The 13,855-nt window shown below is 34.9% G+C and overlaps 1 protein-coding gene across 1 annotated transcript; it reads left to right on the top strand.

Moving 5' to 3' along the window:
- The first annotated feature begins 11,689 nt into the window (after positions 1-11,689).
- LOC145064741 (uncharacterized) lies at positions 11,690-13,414 on the top strand. The gene is made up of 3 exons (XM_079012118.1): positions 11,690-11,811; positions 12,149-12,720; positions 12,948-13,414. Exons 1-3 carry the CDS (start codon positions 11,690-11,692, stop codon positions 13,412-13,414), a joined length of 1,161 nt encoding a protein of 386 aa, XP_078868244.1.
- Positions 13,415-13,855: the final 441 nt, after the last annotated feature.

A 13,855-nucleotide genomic window follows, 5' to 3' on the forward strand; every position in this document is an offset into this window, starting at 1 on the left:
GATAAGGAAGTAAAACGAACAAAACAAAGTCGTATACTAATAGTGAAGGTTCGCTGGAATGCCAAGCGGGGACCTGAATTCACTTGGGAGTGAGAAGAGCAAATGCAACAAAAGTACCCGCATCTTTTTCCTACTCCATGATTGTACTCACTTTAAAAACAATTTCGTGATGAAATTCCCTCTAACGGGGGGATAATGTAACAACCCATCATTTTCAAGTCAAACTTATTCAACAAAATTCTAAATTACAACCATGTACAACTTAATTCATCTCATAAACATTGAGACAATAAGAACTTTGATTTGCCAAGAGTACACGCTTACATACGATAATGTGTTAAAATAAGAGTGTAAACTTAGAACTTATGTTGATCTAAGTAATTATAAGTCATCAAAAACATACACTAGTTCAAACAAAGGTCTAACTCTTAGTTTAAATTACAAGGATTAAACTTGGCAACATAAAATAACCCACCACAAAAGAGTCTTTGGCCTAAGAACAAAATATAAAGTAGTTTACGGTTTGAAAATGAAACCGAATGGAGTTTTTGATTGCTTTATGGCCAAAAACCCATCCTTGGAAAAGACTTGGTAGAAAACCCTTTTCACCTTGAATCAAAGTCGAACTCTCTTTTCCCTCTTGACTCAAATCCAAATACCCTTCATCTTCTTTTACTATAAGGGGCAAAAACTCAATAAGGGCCCATTATAGAACCATAAACACCTCCCTTTTGACCGTAAACTCCCTCTTCTTTGACTTTAAGGATCGAAAACTCCATTTCCTTTTGATCTAAACCATAAACACTTCATTTTTGGGAGTGTAGGACCGTAAACTCATTTCATATTTAAGATACAAATGAGTTTTCTTCATATTTAAGATACAAATGAATTCATCTAACACATATAGTAAACTCATTTCACTCATATGCTCTCAAAACACATATCAAATCCTTCGCATCTGTAAGCAGTTACCCAGAAACCTTCAAACTTTCATAAGAACTTCTTCACAATTTGTAAGTAATCTATACAATCTAGTGTTAATTATCATGTTAAATTATTAGCTAGCTAATTTATGAATATAATTATGTGTAAAATATAATTAGGATACGGTTAATTACACGTATTCTATACCGGGAATCATCGCAACCACATCGAATCTAACCAGAAACACGTACACAAAGTGAGTTCATACCCCTACGTTTTCATGATTTTTCACTGTTTTAGGGGGGAATACAAGTGTAACACAAGAAATTTGTGTTAATATCTAAATGTTTTCAATATTTATTAATTGTTGCCTTTATAATTGATAATTTGACTCCATTTCCTGTTCCTTGTTTGGTTGTGCGCTTGGGGTAGAATTATTTATTCGACTGTCTATTTAATCATAATTATATAAATATTATATTTATATAAGTATAAAGTCATATTAAACTTGTTAAACGAAAATATAATATTTGCAAGCTATCTTAATACCATTCAGGTATAAATGTTGAATTTCACGGGACAACCGTATCACAGAATTTTCGATTTAAACTTATCAAATTATTAACAATAAAGAGGTTTCCATTTCAGTAAAATACAAACATATAAACTATAATAGGTATAGTTTATGGAACTTACATGTTGCTTTTCAAAGTTCAGATTACAATACAGAAAACAAAATATTAAATATAGTTTATGAGATATATGTACAGTTTATTTATTTCAAAGTAACTTTTCATTATTCTACACGTAACCGTCAATATAGCATTTGTGAGACACACTTCAAGTACTTATTTGAGTACTAACCAAGTCCTGAAATTATAACCAGAGTCTCCTGGAGGGAGAGCGTGACACTTATGTATAGATCTATACGAGACTGACAATCCCGCACCTGAGCTACTTGCAACAACTAGGCCGGTAGGCTTGAGGTGACAAATGTCGTACCGATTGCGACACCTGAAGAACGTCGTGTTCAGGCCATCTTAGGTCATCAAGCATGGTTATGATATGTGACAACCCAGAATTTCTATCTTGTAACGTCATTCAATTCAATCAAAAGTCAGACTTGTTTCTGCTATTTTTTAGCATTGTTAAGGGTCTATTTGAGTGTTCAAAGCCTAGTACAGTCAAGAATTGGGTGTTCGGAAGTATCTACTAGAGTTCATTGTGCAACATTCAAGCCGAAAAACTCCATTATATGGAGTTTACGGTCGTAAACTAGAGCTTACGGCCGTAAGCTCTTGTTTCGCCGTGAACTAGTCTCTTAAGTATGATATTCCTTCATTATTCTTCACTTATCACACTTCCAAGTCAAGAACACTCATTTCTCTCTCAAGTGTGTGTGTGTGTGTGTGTATATATATATATATATATATATATATATATATATATTCTTTTATAAAAAAATTTCAAAAATACAAAAAGCTTGTGCATTTCTTAAAAGTTTGAAAGATCCACAAAAAATATATTATGCTCTTTACAAATTTCAGAAAATCCAAGAAGATTTTTTTAAGGAATTGACAGTGAACACTTCATATTCTAGTATGCAACAAAGGAATTAACGGTGAACTTTTGTTTCATGATATCATTGATAAGTTAAGTGTCCCTAGAAGTATGTTGCAACATGCTGTCAAAAGCCTTATAAATTCTTTATTTTTGAAGCCTTAATGAAATTTCTTATTCCAAAAATTTCTTCCCAATAGGTTGTATTAACAGAAATCATCGAGCTACCTTTCTCTATTCATATCAAAATTTAGAGATAACAAATTGGTCATTATTTTATATCAGACATACAATCGTTCATCTTAAGCAGTTTTGAAACCATTAATTCTTAGGTGTATACAAACCTAAGCATAGGTTTCGTTTTCTAAGCCAAAATAAATTGAAGATGAATTTGTTTACAAATTCTAGCATGAAACTACTAATTGACAGAAGAAACGATCTATGTTTCAATGTACCAACATCACTTCATTACGTCTTTCATCCATATCTTATTCACATTTCACATAGCACCCCTAGGTTCTGGTTCAAACAAACTCGGAATATATGGTGTTCGAAAAGTTTGTGTGATGATCATCCTAATATCGACGTGGGTCACGTAATCCACCACCAACCTTACCAATTTCCAAACTCCCAATTCTCTCATAAAATCACACACATCTCTCAGGGTCCATAAGGTTTTGGGTATAAAATAACCTGAGCCAAGACTTCACAAAGACTAATCTTATGATTATACATCATTTTTACCATGGTGTGTATGAGGTTCCTATCAACACACATTTTCTTTCTAAATATTTCTCTCGCATTGGTCGTAATTCCAATGTACTCTATTTCAATTTTTGCAAAATGTAAGGGTGGATCAATGATTATAAAACTGCTGCAAATTGAAATGACGTGTTTTTTTTAAGGGATTGTGATTATTATCAAACTTCATTAGTCATTGTAATCTTTCTGTTGTAAAATTGATGAGTTGGAGGTTTTCTATTGGACTATACTTCTATGATCATTAGCGTGGGAATTTATGCTGATGCATGAAGAGATGGGAATTGAATGCATGAGCCGGTGATTTTCTCTTTCATCGATTCAAATTCAAAAAGAATCGATTGGGCTTCCAATACTATAAATACCTAAATTGTTCTATAATTTCCCTTTTATGCTTAAACATCATTCAAAGGCATTCTAAGTTTTTCCAGACGATTCAACAATTTTATTTGTTCTACTTATCAAGATCAAATGACTTCTTCTGGTGATCACATCTCGTTCATAGATCAAACAACTTCTTATATCTCTTATGGTGAAACCTAATCAGGAAATGATTGCTTATTTGAATCATTCAAAGTACATCTCAGTTATTCAATAATTGATTGAATTCTTGAATTACTCAATTATGAAGAAATCCTAACTTATTATGAGACTATCCCTCTATCTACATTGTCTATGGCCTACTCCAATGCCAACTACAACAAGAAGTCTGAATCTATCAGTTTTGATGTTCAAGGTTATAAAACAACAATTACAAAAGCCAACTTCTGCAAGTTACTAGGGTTAACACCTACTGTTGATTATGTTAATCCAAATTTGATATCTTCTACGAGTATCATTAGGGATTATCACCAAATTGGGTACAATTCTGACCTACTTGTTTTGTCATCCTTCAAGAAATCATGTTTTCCTTCTATTTGGAATGCGCTCTTCACCATCCTGTTCAAAAGTTTTTCTGAAGGGGCTACAGGGTCTGATAGCGCAAGCAAGTTGTTTCACACATTGCTATATGCTTTATTCTCTTGTAACAAAATTGATTTTGGGCATATTTTATGGGCTTAATTTGTGAAAATTTTGGTGTCTAAATCAAAGGATACTGATAATTCTTGTGCACATTTCTGGTCAATTGTAGTGAAACAAGCCCTTGATCACCATAAAATTCATATAATGAAAGATACAGTTATGGCAGATATTCAAAAGATGAAAAAAATTACGTTTGTAACTTCCGATCCCATGAATTTTCGTTATGTCGGTTTAATTCCAGAGGATATGTTGGCAAGAGTTTCGATGGATAGTGAAATTATCTACATCTACAGGAAACTTCCTAAGTTTGGAGAAAGACCTATTTCACTTGCTCCTCATGTTGGACTTGATGTTGTTGATATTTTGAAAAGGGGTGGAGGAAAAAGGAAAGCTAAAGCGGTTGTAGAAAGTCAAACTGTGAAATCTAAAGCTCCTAAGAAAATACAGTCAAATAAAGTGAAGCATGTTGTGGTTATTGAGGTATCAAAAGATGATACGTTCAGTGATATTCGTTTTAATGATGATATCCAGACTGTTGATGTTGCGAACACGTCTAATATTCCAGAGCATATTTTGGAGCAAGTTGTTCAACCTGAAACTGTGAAGGTATCCACTCTTGTTCCTACTTTTGAGAATATACTTGTTTTTAATCCTATTGTGACCATGACAGAGTCTGATATTTATAAACTTCTTTAGAGAATCCAATTATGAACTTATCGCAATCTCAAGCCCCACCAACACGACATGTTATTCAGAGTCAATCCTTAACTTCAACTCCAACCACTACCATTCCCGATCTCATTCATACCATTCCTATTCAAACTACTTCACCAATTCATGAAACCATATTCACTGAATTTTCTACCCAAATTCCAACAAAAATACCAATCCCAGAAGCTATTTTCACTAAAGCTACAATAACTACATATGTTTCTCAACCTGAAACTACATCAATCTAAGATATTAAATGTTTTGAATTCATGACTTGTCAAGACTATAATGTTTTGAATTCAAAACTAGATCCTTTACTTCGTCATGTTGGTACATTGTTCACTACTAATTTTGAGAATATGGTGACAACTCATCAGAGCATTATGCAAACTCTTCTCAAACTAATGGAAATCTTTTTTAACAACAAAAGAAGCTGATTACAGACACGATTGAGAAGGTTGATAAAGTCATTTTAGATGTTAAGGGGATTTTTGAAAACGTTAATACTGCTCTCAAATATATTCAAAATAAAGTTAATAAGAATCTTTATGAAGTTAACACTACTGTTAAGACATTGGAAAATCATCTCACAGAAGAAAAAGAGTCATTTTCTTCTATTCATTTTGCTCTTCAGAAAGACAATGTTGATCATAAGACTTATGTTTCCAATTCTATACTTTCTTTGCAAAGGAATTATGAGGTCAAAAATAAGTTGATAGATATAATTACTGTGAAAACATAGAAGATTATGACTATGAAGCAAGAATTGAAGAATGACAACAATGCCAATCTTGCAAAGATGGATGAAGAATTGTGGCTTGTGAAAGATTTTTTTTTTTTTGAAATTAATCAACGTTTGGTTCATATTGTTAAACAAAAATATGTTCTTTTCCTTGATTATATGTCTTATTTATTTGATGCTAAGTTGCAACCGATTCTCTCAAAGCTTAATTCATTATCTAGTGTTTCGAGTAGCAATGCTACTACAAAACAAGGGGAGATGGGGCTGGTAATGAAAATATGATGGAAGAAGATTTGAATGAAGAAATTTCAACCTCTGAGCCTATCAATCTTAAAAATCCTTATGAAGTTCCGAAAAGAACAAAGAAACCTTAAAAGGCGAAAAATGTTATTATTGGAAAAGAATCAGTGAAAGTAGGTGCGAAAGTTGATAATGTTGCACAGAAGAAGATTTCGGAGAATATCCTTAGAAGATTAATGTAGCTTCTGGAAAGGGAAATATCAAAATTGTTTTAGAAGAAGTTAATCCAATTAATACTGAAGAGGAGAAAAAGGTATGAGCTGCGAGAGACAAAAAGCTTGATGAGTTGAATTCTCCTAATGTGAAACTTAATCAGCAAGATGTTGAATTGTGAAATAAAGAGGTTTCTGAAGCAACAAGAAGAGATTTAAGGCATGCTTGTACTATTGAATGAATGCAGGAGGAAGCCATCAATAAGCTGAATGTTTATTGGTTGGAACCGAACACTTCTTTTTCTATCAAAAACGATCATGATAGCACAATTGATTTCCCTATGACAACAAAGGCGTTCTTATTTTGGTGATTTGACCAAGTTTTGAATGCTCTGTTGAGTAATACTGTGAAAAACAAGAAATTGTTCAGGTTTTATGCAACTTATTTGAAGTCGCAGTATGATATTTGGACATTAAAGAGGGTTTCTGGATTGAAGGTTGGAAAACCATTCAAGGCTGATGAATATATGAATGTTTCATTCACAACTCGTAGGGTGTTAATCATGACATGTTTGATTTTACTCTCACTGATCTTTCACTGATTAATCCATATGACTAGATTGTTATGTTCAATATTTTATCTAGAGAACCATTCAAGTATGATCCAATCATTCAACACTTCTAAATAATGATTAGAGCATATATTCAAGAAATCTCAAAGATGGATGTGGAGATCTCAGTTGTATTGAAGAGAGTACTGATTCTGAAACCATTCCCACAAATTGAAGGACTGGAACATCTTAAGGATGGTTACATTCAGAAAGATCCTCTGGGAGTGGTTTATAAAACGAAATAGGATGGAGTCCGGCGAAACAGCATGTTGCACTTAAGAGATAAACATTTGTTTCCTTATGATACTTTTTCAAACGTTATATCAAGAGCATAAGTGTGCAAGCTAAACACCACAAATGATTTCAAGTGTGTTTCAGATATGTTGAAGTAGTGGATGGCAGTTTTCATGGTACTTAAGGGAATAATTCCAAAAGTTTTTGATAAGCAGCAGTGAAGACTACTTTCGCGACTCGACGCAATGGGGGAATTGTTAGGTCTCACAAATTGTATTAGATTGTTTTAAGTGTTTATGCGAAAAGATTCGTAACTTTTGTCATGTATAATTATTTGTTATTTCGTATGCGATATGAATGTTAGAATTTCGTATATTTTGTTTAATACTTAGGTCCGTGGTTTAGACTGTTGAATTACGTACTCAAGGGAATAAAATTTTGACGTTACATTGGTTTCTTATATATAGAGGGGTTAGTTAAATAAAGAAGGTATCTTTTGTTAAATTGAGTTCCGTCACTTGTATCAAACTAATATTTTATCTTCTAATGAAATCATTGATCTTATTTACTCTTGAGTGTTCATCTATGTTGATCATATCGTTTATTGCACCGATTTTTTTGAATATATGTTGTAACGCTTGGTTCCTAGTATGTATTTTAAATTATATTTATTCATTTTGTTTAGGAACCCGACGAGTTGGTGGCCCCAAACTCGTCTAGTAGGAATGGATTTTGGACGCGAAACTTAATGTCTACTAGACGAGCTAAGGGAATCAACTCGTCAAGTAGGTCTGCCAGAATAAAACCCTATTTTTCAAGGTTTAGCACCCTATTTAAACACCTTAACCTCCAAAGGTTGGCCTCATTTGTAGCCTCCATCGTCCCAAACCCTAGCCACGAAACCCTAATACGTTTTTGAGAGTTTTGAGCCATTCTTGGTGCTTTCTTGAGGTTTTGAAGAAGAAGAGACTTGAAGAAGGAACAAGGAAGTGAAGGAGAAGTGTAGATCTAGAAGTTGAGCTCTATTTCTGGTTCATTGGAGATATAAAGCTCATATCTTGTCTATTCAATGTTTAGATCTCGTTTTGGAGTGATTTCTCCATGTTTTGGTCCAAGATTGCTAGCTTTTGAGACTTGGACGTCCCAAGTGATTACTCTTTCAGATCTAGGGTCTAGAAAGGGTTTCATGGCATAAAGGTGCAAACTTTATGGCCATGGAAGCCCCATACAATCTTTAAGGTATCATTTTGTCCTTTTAAGCTCCAAAAGGCCATGCATGGAGGGAAAGTCAGGGACTTTACGTATTCATATGGTGTCTAGGGCCTAGATCTCAGTTGTTATGGTTTAGTGTGAAGTATTATGGCTTGTGGGTCAAGATTTAGGTCTTAAATAATTAGGGTTTGAGCTAAACCCATTAAGAAGGGCTATTAATGGGTAAAGTTGGAAACTTTACCCTTAAAAGGACACTTTTGGTATGTAAATGAAGTATGGGGCTTAGATATGAGGGATAAGAGCTTAATTTATTAAGACGGCTCAACGGACTGAAGAACTCGTCGAGGCTATAGAGGAACTCGATGAGTTGGGTCGAAGAATCCCGAGTCTGTAAAGGTGAAAACTTGACAAGTTCAATGATGACTCAATGAGTTGATTGAGAAAGTCCCGATTCTATGGATAGGAGGAACTCGATGAGTTGTGAAAGAACTCGACGAGTTGGGTCGCAATTCAGGGTTCCTGATTCATGGAACTCGTCGAGTTGATGTGTAACATCCGGATTCCCAGGTATATTATTTTACTTATTTATTTTTGAGGTTTATTGATCTACTCGACAAGTTGGTGCTACAACTCGCCGAGTAGAGGCGGGTGTGGCCACGTGGGTTTAATGATCTACTCGACGAGTCCGAGAGTCGACTCACCGAGTAGGCGCTGTGAGTGGAAACCCTAAATCCTTGGGTTTGGGGCCTATATATGGACACTTATAGACTCATTTTCTACTCCCCGTCTGCTTCCCTTCACTGAGAGAAACCCTAATCGCCCCGTTGAGCTTTTGAGAGAGTATTGAGCCATTATTTGAGAACTTTGGTGCATTTTTGGTAGAGAAGAGGAGGATTTCAAGCAAGGATCATGAAGAGGCTGTTAGATCTGCTGCTAAACATCAAGGAGCTTCTGTTTAAGGTATAAAGTCTGTATCTTTTACATTAGTATGGGTAGATCTCATGATGTTAGAGTTTAGGGCTTCTTTTCCATCTTATTTTAGGACCTTGAAGGTTTTGAGCACCTTTTGAGATATGGACATCAAATCTAGACATTCTGAGGTCCTTTGAGTCAAAATGAGCAATGGAGATCAAGGAGGGTTAAAATGGTCTTTTACCCATTCCTAGGGCTAGAATGAAAGAGAGAACAACTGTTAGTGTATTTGAGTTCGAGTAGAGTATTAATTAGAGATAATTATCCTGTGTGGTAGGCGGAGGCTAGATCGAGGATTTCAAGTACGAGACTTTTACTTCCTAGCTTACGAGGTGAGTCTTCTCACTATACTTTACCTAGAGTGGTAATTATGTGTGACCAGAGGGTCTTATGTGCTTACATGAGTTTTGCATTTGTCTGTGTGATATATATGCTATATTATGTGATACTGACACCGGACCGTAGGGTCCAACAAGCTGTGAGACCGGAGGGTCCTCATTGAGACCAGACCAGAGGGTCCAACGAGCTGTGGGACTGGAGGGTCCCATTAAGACACATAGACCGGAGGGTCTTACAAAGGGTGCGTTTGATACCATCTGACTCGGTTTGAGTCAGCTAATTGGGCTGACCCGGTCAGACCTTAGATGTTTGATGGTGTGCTTTCTCGGAAAGATATCTAACTCAACAGTCTTACCCGGTCAGCCTTGTAACATATGCTGACTGGGAATAAAGACAATCCTGCCCCTTAATTCTTTCTTCCATCGTTCCATTCTCAAGACCTAAAAAAAACGCTGACAGCTCCAAGTCGTTTCCATCTAGCAGCGGCGTCGCTCCTCCATCTCGATCGCATCTTGCAAGTCGCTGCCTGCCATCACCTCGGTCGCTGCCATCTTGCCACCGTGTAGCCACCATCTCACCGGCTAACAAGAGCTCGCCATCTCCGATTGATATTTCGATTTCTTGTCATTCAATCATTGCAATTCATCACAAACAGGTAAGAGTATTATCCTTTTATGTATAATCTATAATTTCAGAATCCGATTTGGGGTTTGGGAACACTAATTTTGGGTTTGGGATCGATCAATCTGTGAAATTGAATAAAATTCTTATCTTTTATGCAATTGATTGTCTATATCCCTTCATATAAAGCATGGATGCAGTAGATATGTTCCAATATACAACATTATTTGTAATCAATTTCATTGATTTAAGTGGGTCCAGATTTGTTTACATTATCTTTTTTTTTGAAGTGTTATTTGTAATCAATTTCATGGACGAATTTTCTTTTGAATTTTGAACTGTTATTTGCTAGAATATTACATCCTCTTTTTTTTTCCTGCTGCTGGGGATGTTTATTACTGCCACTACAAGGTAGTAGTGGCATTGCTGTTAGATTGAGCTTTTATTTGCCATTATATACATATTGTTTGCTTTGTTTTTGTGTTTTTTGGTGAATTAAAAGAAAAAAAGATATTGTCTTTAAAATACTTGAGCTTGAGAAGGTGGACAAATATCATAATTACCATGCCTATTTCAATTCTTGGGAGTTTCTTGTTTTATGGAATCAACATGATTGTCTAGCTTCATAGCATTTCCAATCTCATTACGAATCCTATGCACTGTTATAATACATAATAGACATATCACAATTCCACAGATTTTATGCTTTTATTGGTACAAAATAATTTTTTTATATTTAAAATTGTTTTTGATCATGATAAATTTTATGATAAATCATTTTAACTATTAACTTTTTAGGATGTTGGTTTGGAACGAGAATGAGGACAAAACTTTTCTTGATGCATGTATCCATGAACTAACCACTAATGGTCGTGAGGGTTCCGGACTTAAGACAAGTTCATGGAAGACAATACGCGAAAAATTGATAAACGAACACGGTAAAGAGGTTGATCAGAAGCAAATGAGAAATCACTTTGACTACTACAAATCAAAGTATGTTGCTTGGGTGAAACTCAAAAACAAAACCGGCAATATATATGATCCTATAAAAAATAAATTTAATTTGACCGATGAACAATGGAAAGAAGAGGGGAAGGTAATATTTTTATAATAAATACTATTATGATTATTTTTATAACATATCCTAATATTTATAAAAATTGTAAACAGTTGAACAAGTTCGTGTTGTCATTGAAAACTAAACCTCTGTTGTTCCCTGATCTTTGCACCCAACTATTCGAAGGGTCGACCTCAACCGGCTTTCAAAGTTGGGGGCCATCTTCTACACTCCCTCGTCCAGTAGAAGAGTTTAGTGCCCATGATTTTGATGATGATGTTCAAATGGAAACCTCAACACAACACGTAGGTGCAAGTCAAGAATCTGCAGGGCGCTCAAAAAATATGGAAGTTGGTGGAAAAAAAAGAGTTGGTGGAAAAAAAGAGACGCAAGGGCTTTAGAAGTTGAGGATGAGATTGTCAATCTTGCAAGGTCATTAGTGGAAAAAAACGAAAGAATTGAAAAAAGTGAAATGGATAAGGATGTTGATGCATGTATGGAGAAATTGAACAAAATGGAATGGGGAGAAGAAGATGAAAGACACAAAACCGCTCTTTTGTTATTTGGTGAAAGTGCCGATGTTAGGAAAGTTTGGTTACGACTTTCGCATACTAGTTGTGAGTCGTAGGTGATGGGTGCGGGTAGGAAGTATGGTTATCTTTGATGATATTTACTAGTTTTTTTGTTGCATGACTTTTTGTTACTTGCATGACATTTAGATGCTATGTTTGATGACTTTTTTGGATGTTATTTTGGATGATGTGTACTAGTTTTTGTTAATTTTGGATCCTATGTTTGATGACTTTTGTTACTTTGGATGATGTTTAGATATTGAATATGACTTTTGTTATTTACTAGTTTTTTGTTATATGACTTTTGTTACGTTGGAAAGTTTGGTTACTTTAACATGTTACCTAATTGTTTGTAACAGGTCAAGTATGGTTTCTGATGGTGAAGTTATAGCTTTTCTTTTACTTGTGTTTTATTGGTTGAGGTCAAACCGGCGCAGGCTAATTAGAATCCATACAATTAGAGATAACGATTCAAGCGGGTATGCGTATACGCAAGATTTGATGTACAGAGACCCTACACAATGTTTCGATATGATGCGTCTTACACAAGAGGCATTTGCTTTATTATGCAACCACTTTACCCAAAAAAACTGGTTGCAAGCTAGTAGGACAATAAGCATTGAAGAGAAGATGGCTGTATTCTTACATGTTATAGGACATAATGAACGTTTTCGCGCGGTTAAGGGAAGATTTCATCACTCCACACAAACGATTCATCAATGTTTACACGAGGTCCTAACAGCAATGATGTATTTTGCAAAAGAAATTATAGTACCAACAACTCCTAATCCAACAAGACATAACTCGGAACGACATAGACGGTTAAAAAATATTTTTTCCGGAGCAATAGGTGCATTAGATGGAACTCTTGTACATGCGGTTGTACCTGTTGATCAACAAACTCGTTATAGAGGAAGAGGAAAAGGAGAATGTTTTCAAAATGTAATAGGAATTTGTGATTTTGATATGATATTCACCTTTGTTTGGGCTGGATGGGAGGGTATAGCACATGATTCAAGAGTTTTGAAAGAAGTTGCATTTAATTCGACTTCTGGATTTCCATTTCCTCCACCAGGTTTGTAATCTTTATATATTTTTTATTATCTATCTTCTTTATATAATGTGTCATTATATAATATGTGTCACATTCATTTGCAGATAAATATTACCTTTGTGATGCCGCATATACAAACACTCGTGGATTTATGGCTCCATACCGCAATACTAGGTATTGGTTAGCCGATTTTCGAAGAGGCAGACCTTTAACTAGAGAAGAAAGGTTCAATTATGCACATGCGCAACTTAGAAATGTTATTGAGCGTGCTTATGGTGTATTGAAAGCGAGATTCCCAATCTTAAAACAAATGGCTCCTTATCCTTTTACAGTGCAAAGAGACATAGTCATTGCTTGTGTTGCGGTCCATAATTTTATAAGGAAATACAATATAAAAGATGACTTGTTTAGAAATTTTGAGGAGGACACTATGGTTACTCCTGACGTCCAAGGTGGAGGAATTGATAGAGAAAACATACAAGGCATAGAATGGGGTCCAGAAGCCGTTGAACATATGCGTGTTTTGCGTGATCAGATTGCAAATCGACTACTTTCACCTACTTTACATTAAATTATTATGTTATTTTAAATTTCATTATGTATTATTTGGATATTAAATGATTTATGTTTAATTTACATTTTGTATGACATTTTTTATTTGTGTGTAATTTACATTTTGTATGACAATATGTATGTTTTATAATTATTCAGCAACTTAATCCATCACTATATATAACAGCAGGGTAAAATGGTCATTTTTCATCACTCAGCACATTCAGTCAGATGTACAATCAAACAATAGGATTTCTTACTCAGTCAGGATTTCTTACTCAGACAGACCTTTCCCAATCAGCACTTTCTCAGTCAGCAACTATCAAACGGGACCAAAGTTATAGCCTCGAGTGACTAAAGTATTGTATGTGGTATTTTGGGGAACTCGTTAAGCTTCGTGCTTATCGTGTTATGTGTTATGTGTTTCAGGTACTTTCGAGGATCGCAGGAAGGCACCGGC

This window comes from Lactuca serriola, chromosome 7 (assembly GCF_051521515.1).
Source record: "Lactuca serriola cultivar US96UC23 chromosome 7, Lser_US96UC23_V15, whole genome shotgun sequence".
Taxonomy (NCBI): Eukaryota; Viridiplantae; Streptophyta; class Magnoliopsida; order Asterales; family Asteraceae; genus Lactuca; species Lactuca serriola.

Bases quoted from the DNA above. Each gene is read 5' to 3' on its own strand.
- LOC145064741 (XM_079012118.1), top strand. From the start codon at position 11,690: ATGGATAAGGATGTTGATGCATGTATGGAGAAATTGAACAAAATGGAA. The intron at 11,812-12,148 runs GTTACGACTTTC...TGTTTGTAACAG, and splicing joins GCCGATGTTAGGAAAGTTTG to GTCAAGTATGGTTTCTGATG. The intron at 12,721-12,947 runs GTTTTCAAAATG...ATTCATTTGCAG, and splicing joins AGGAAGAGGAAAAGGAGAAT to ATAAATATTACCTTTGTGAT.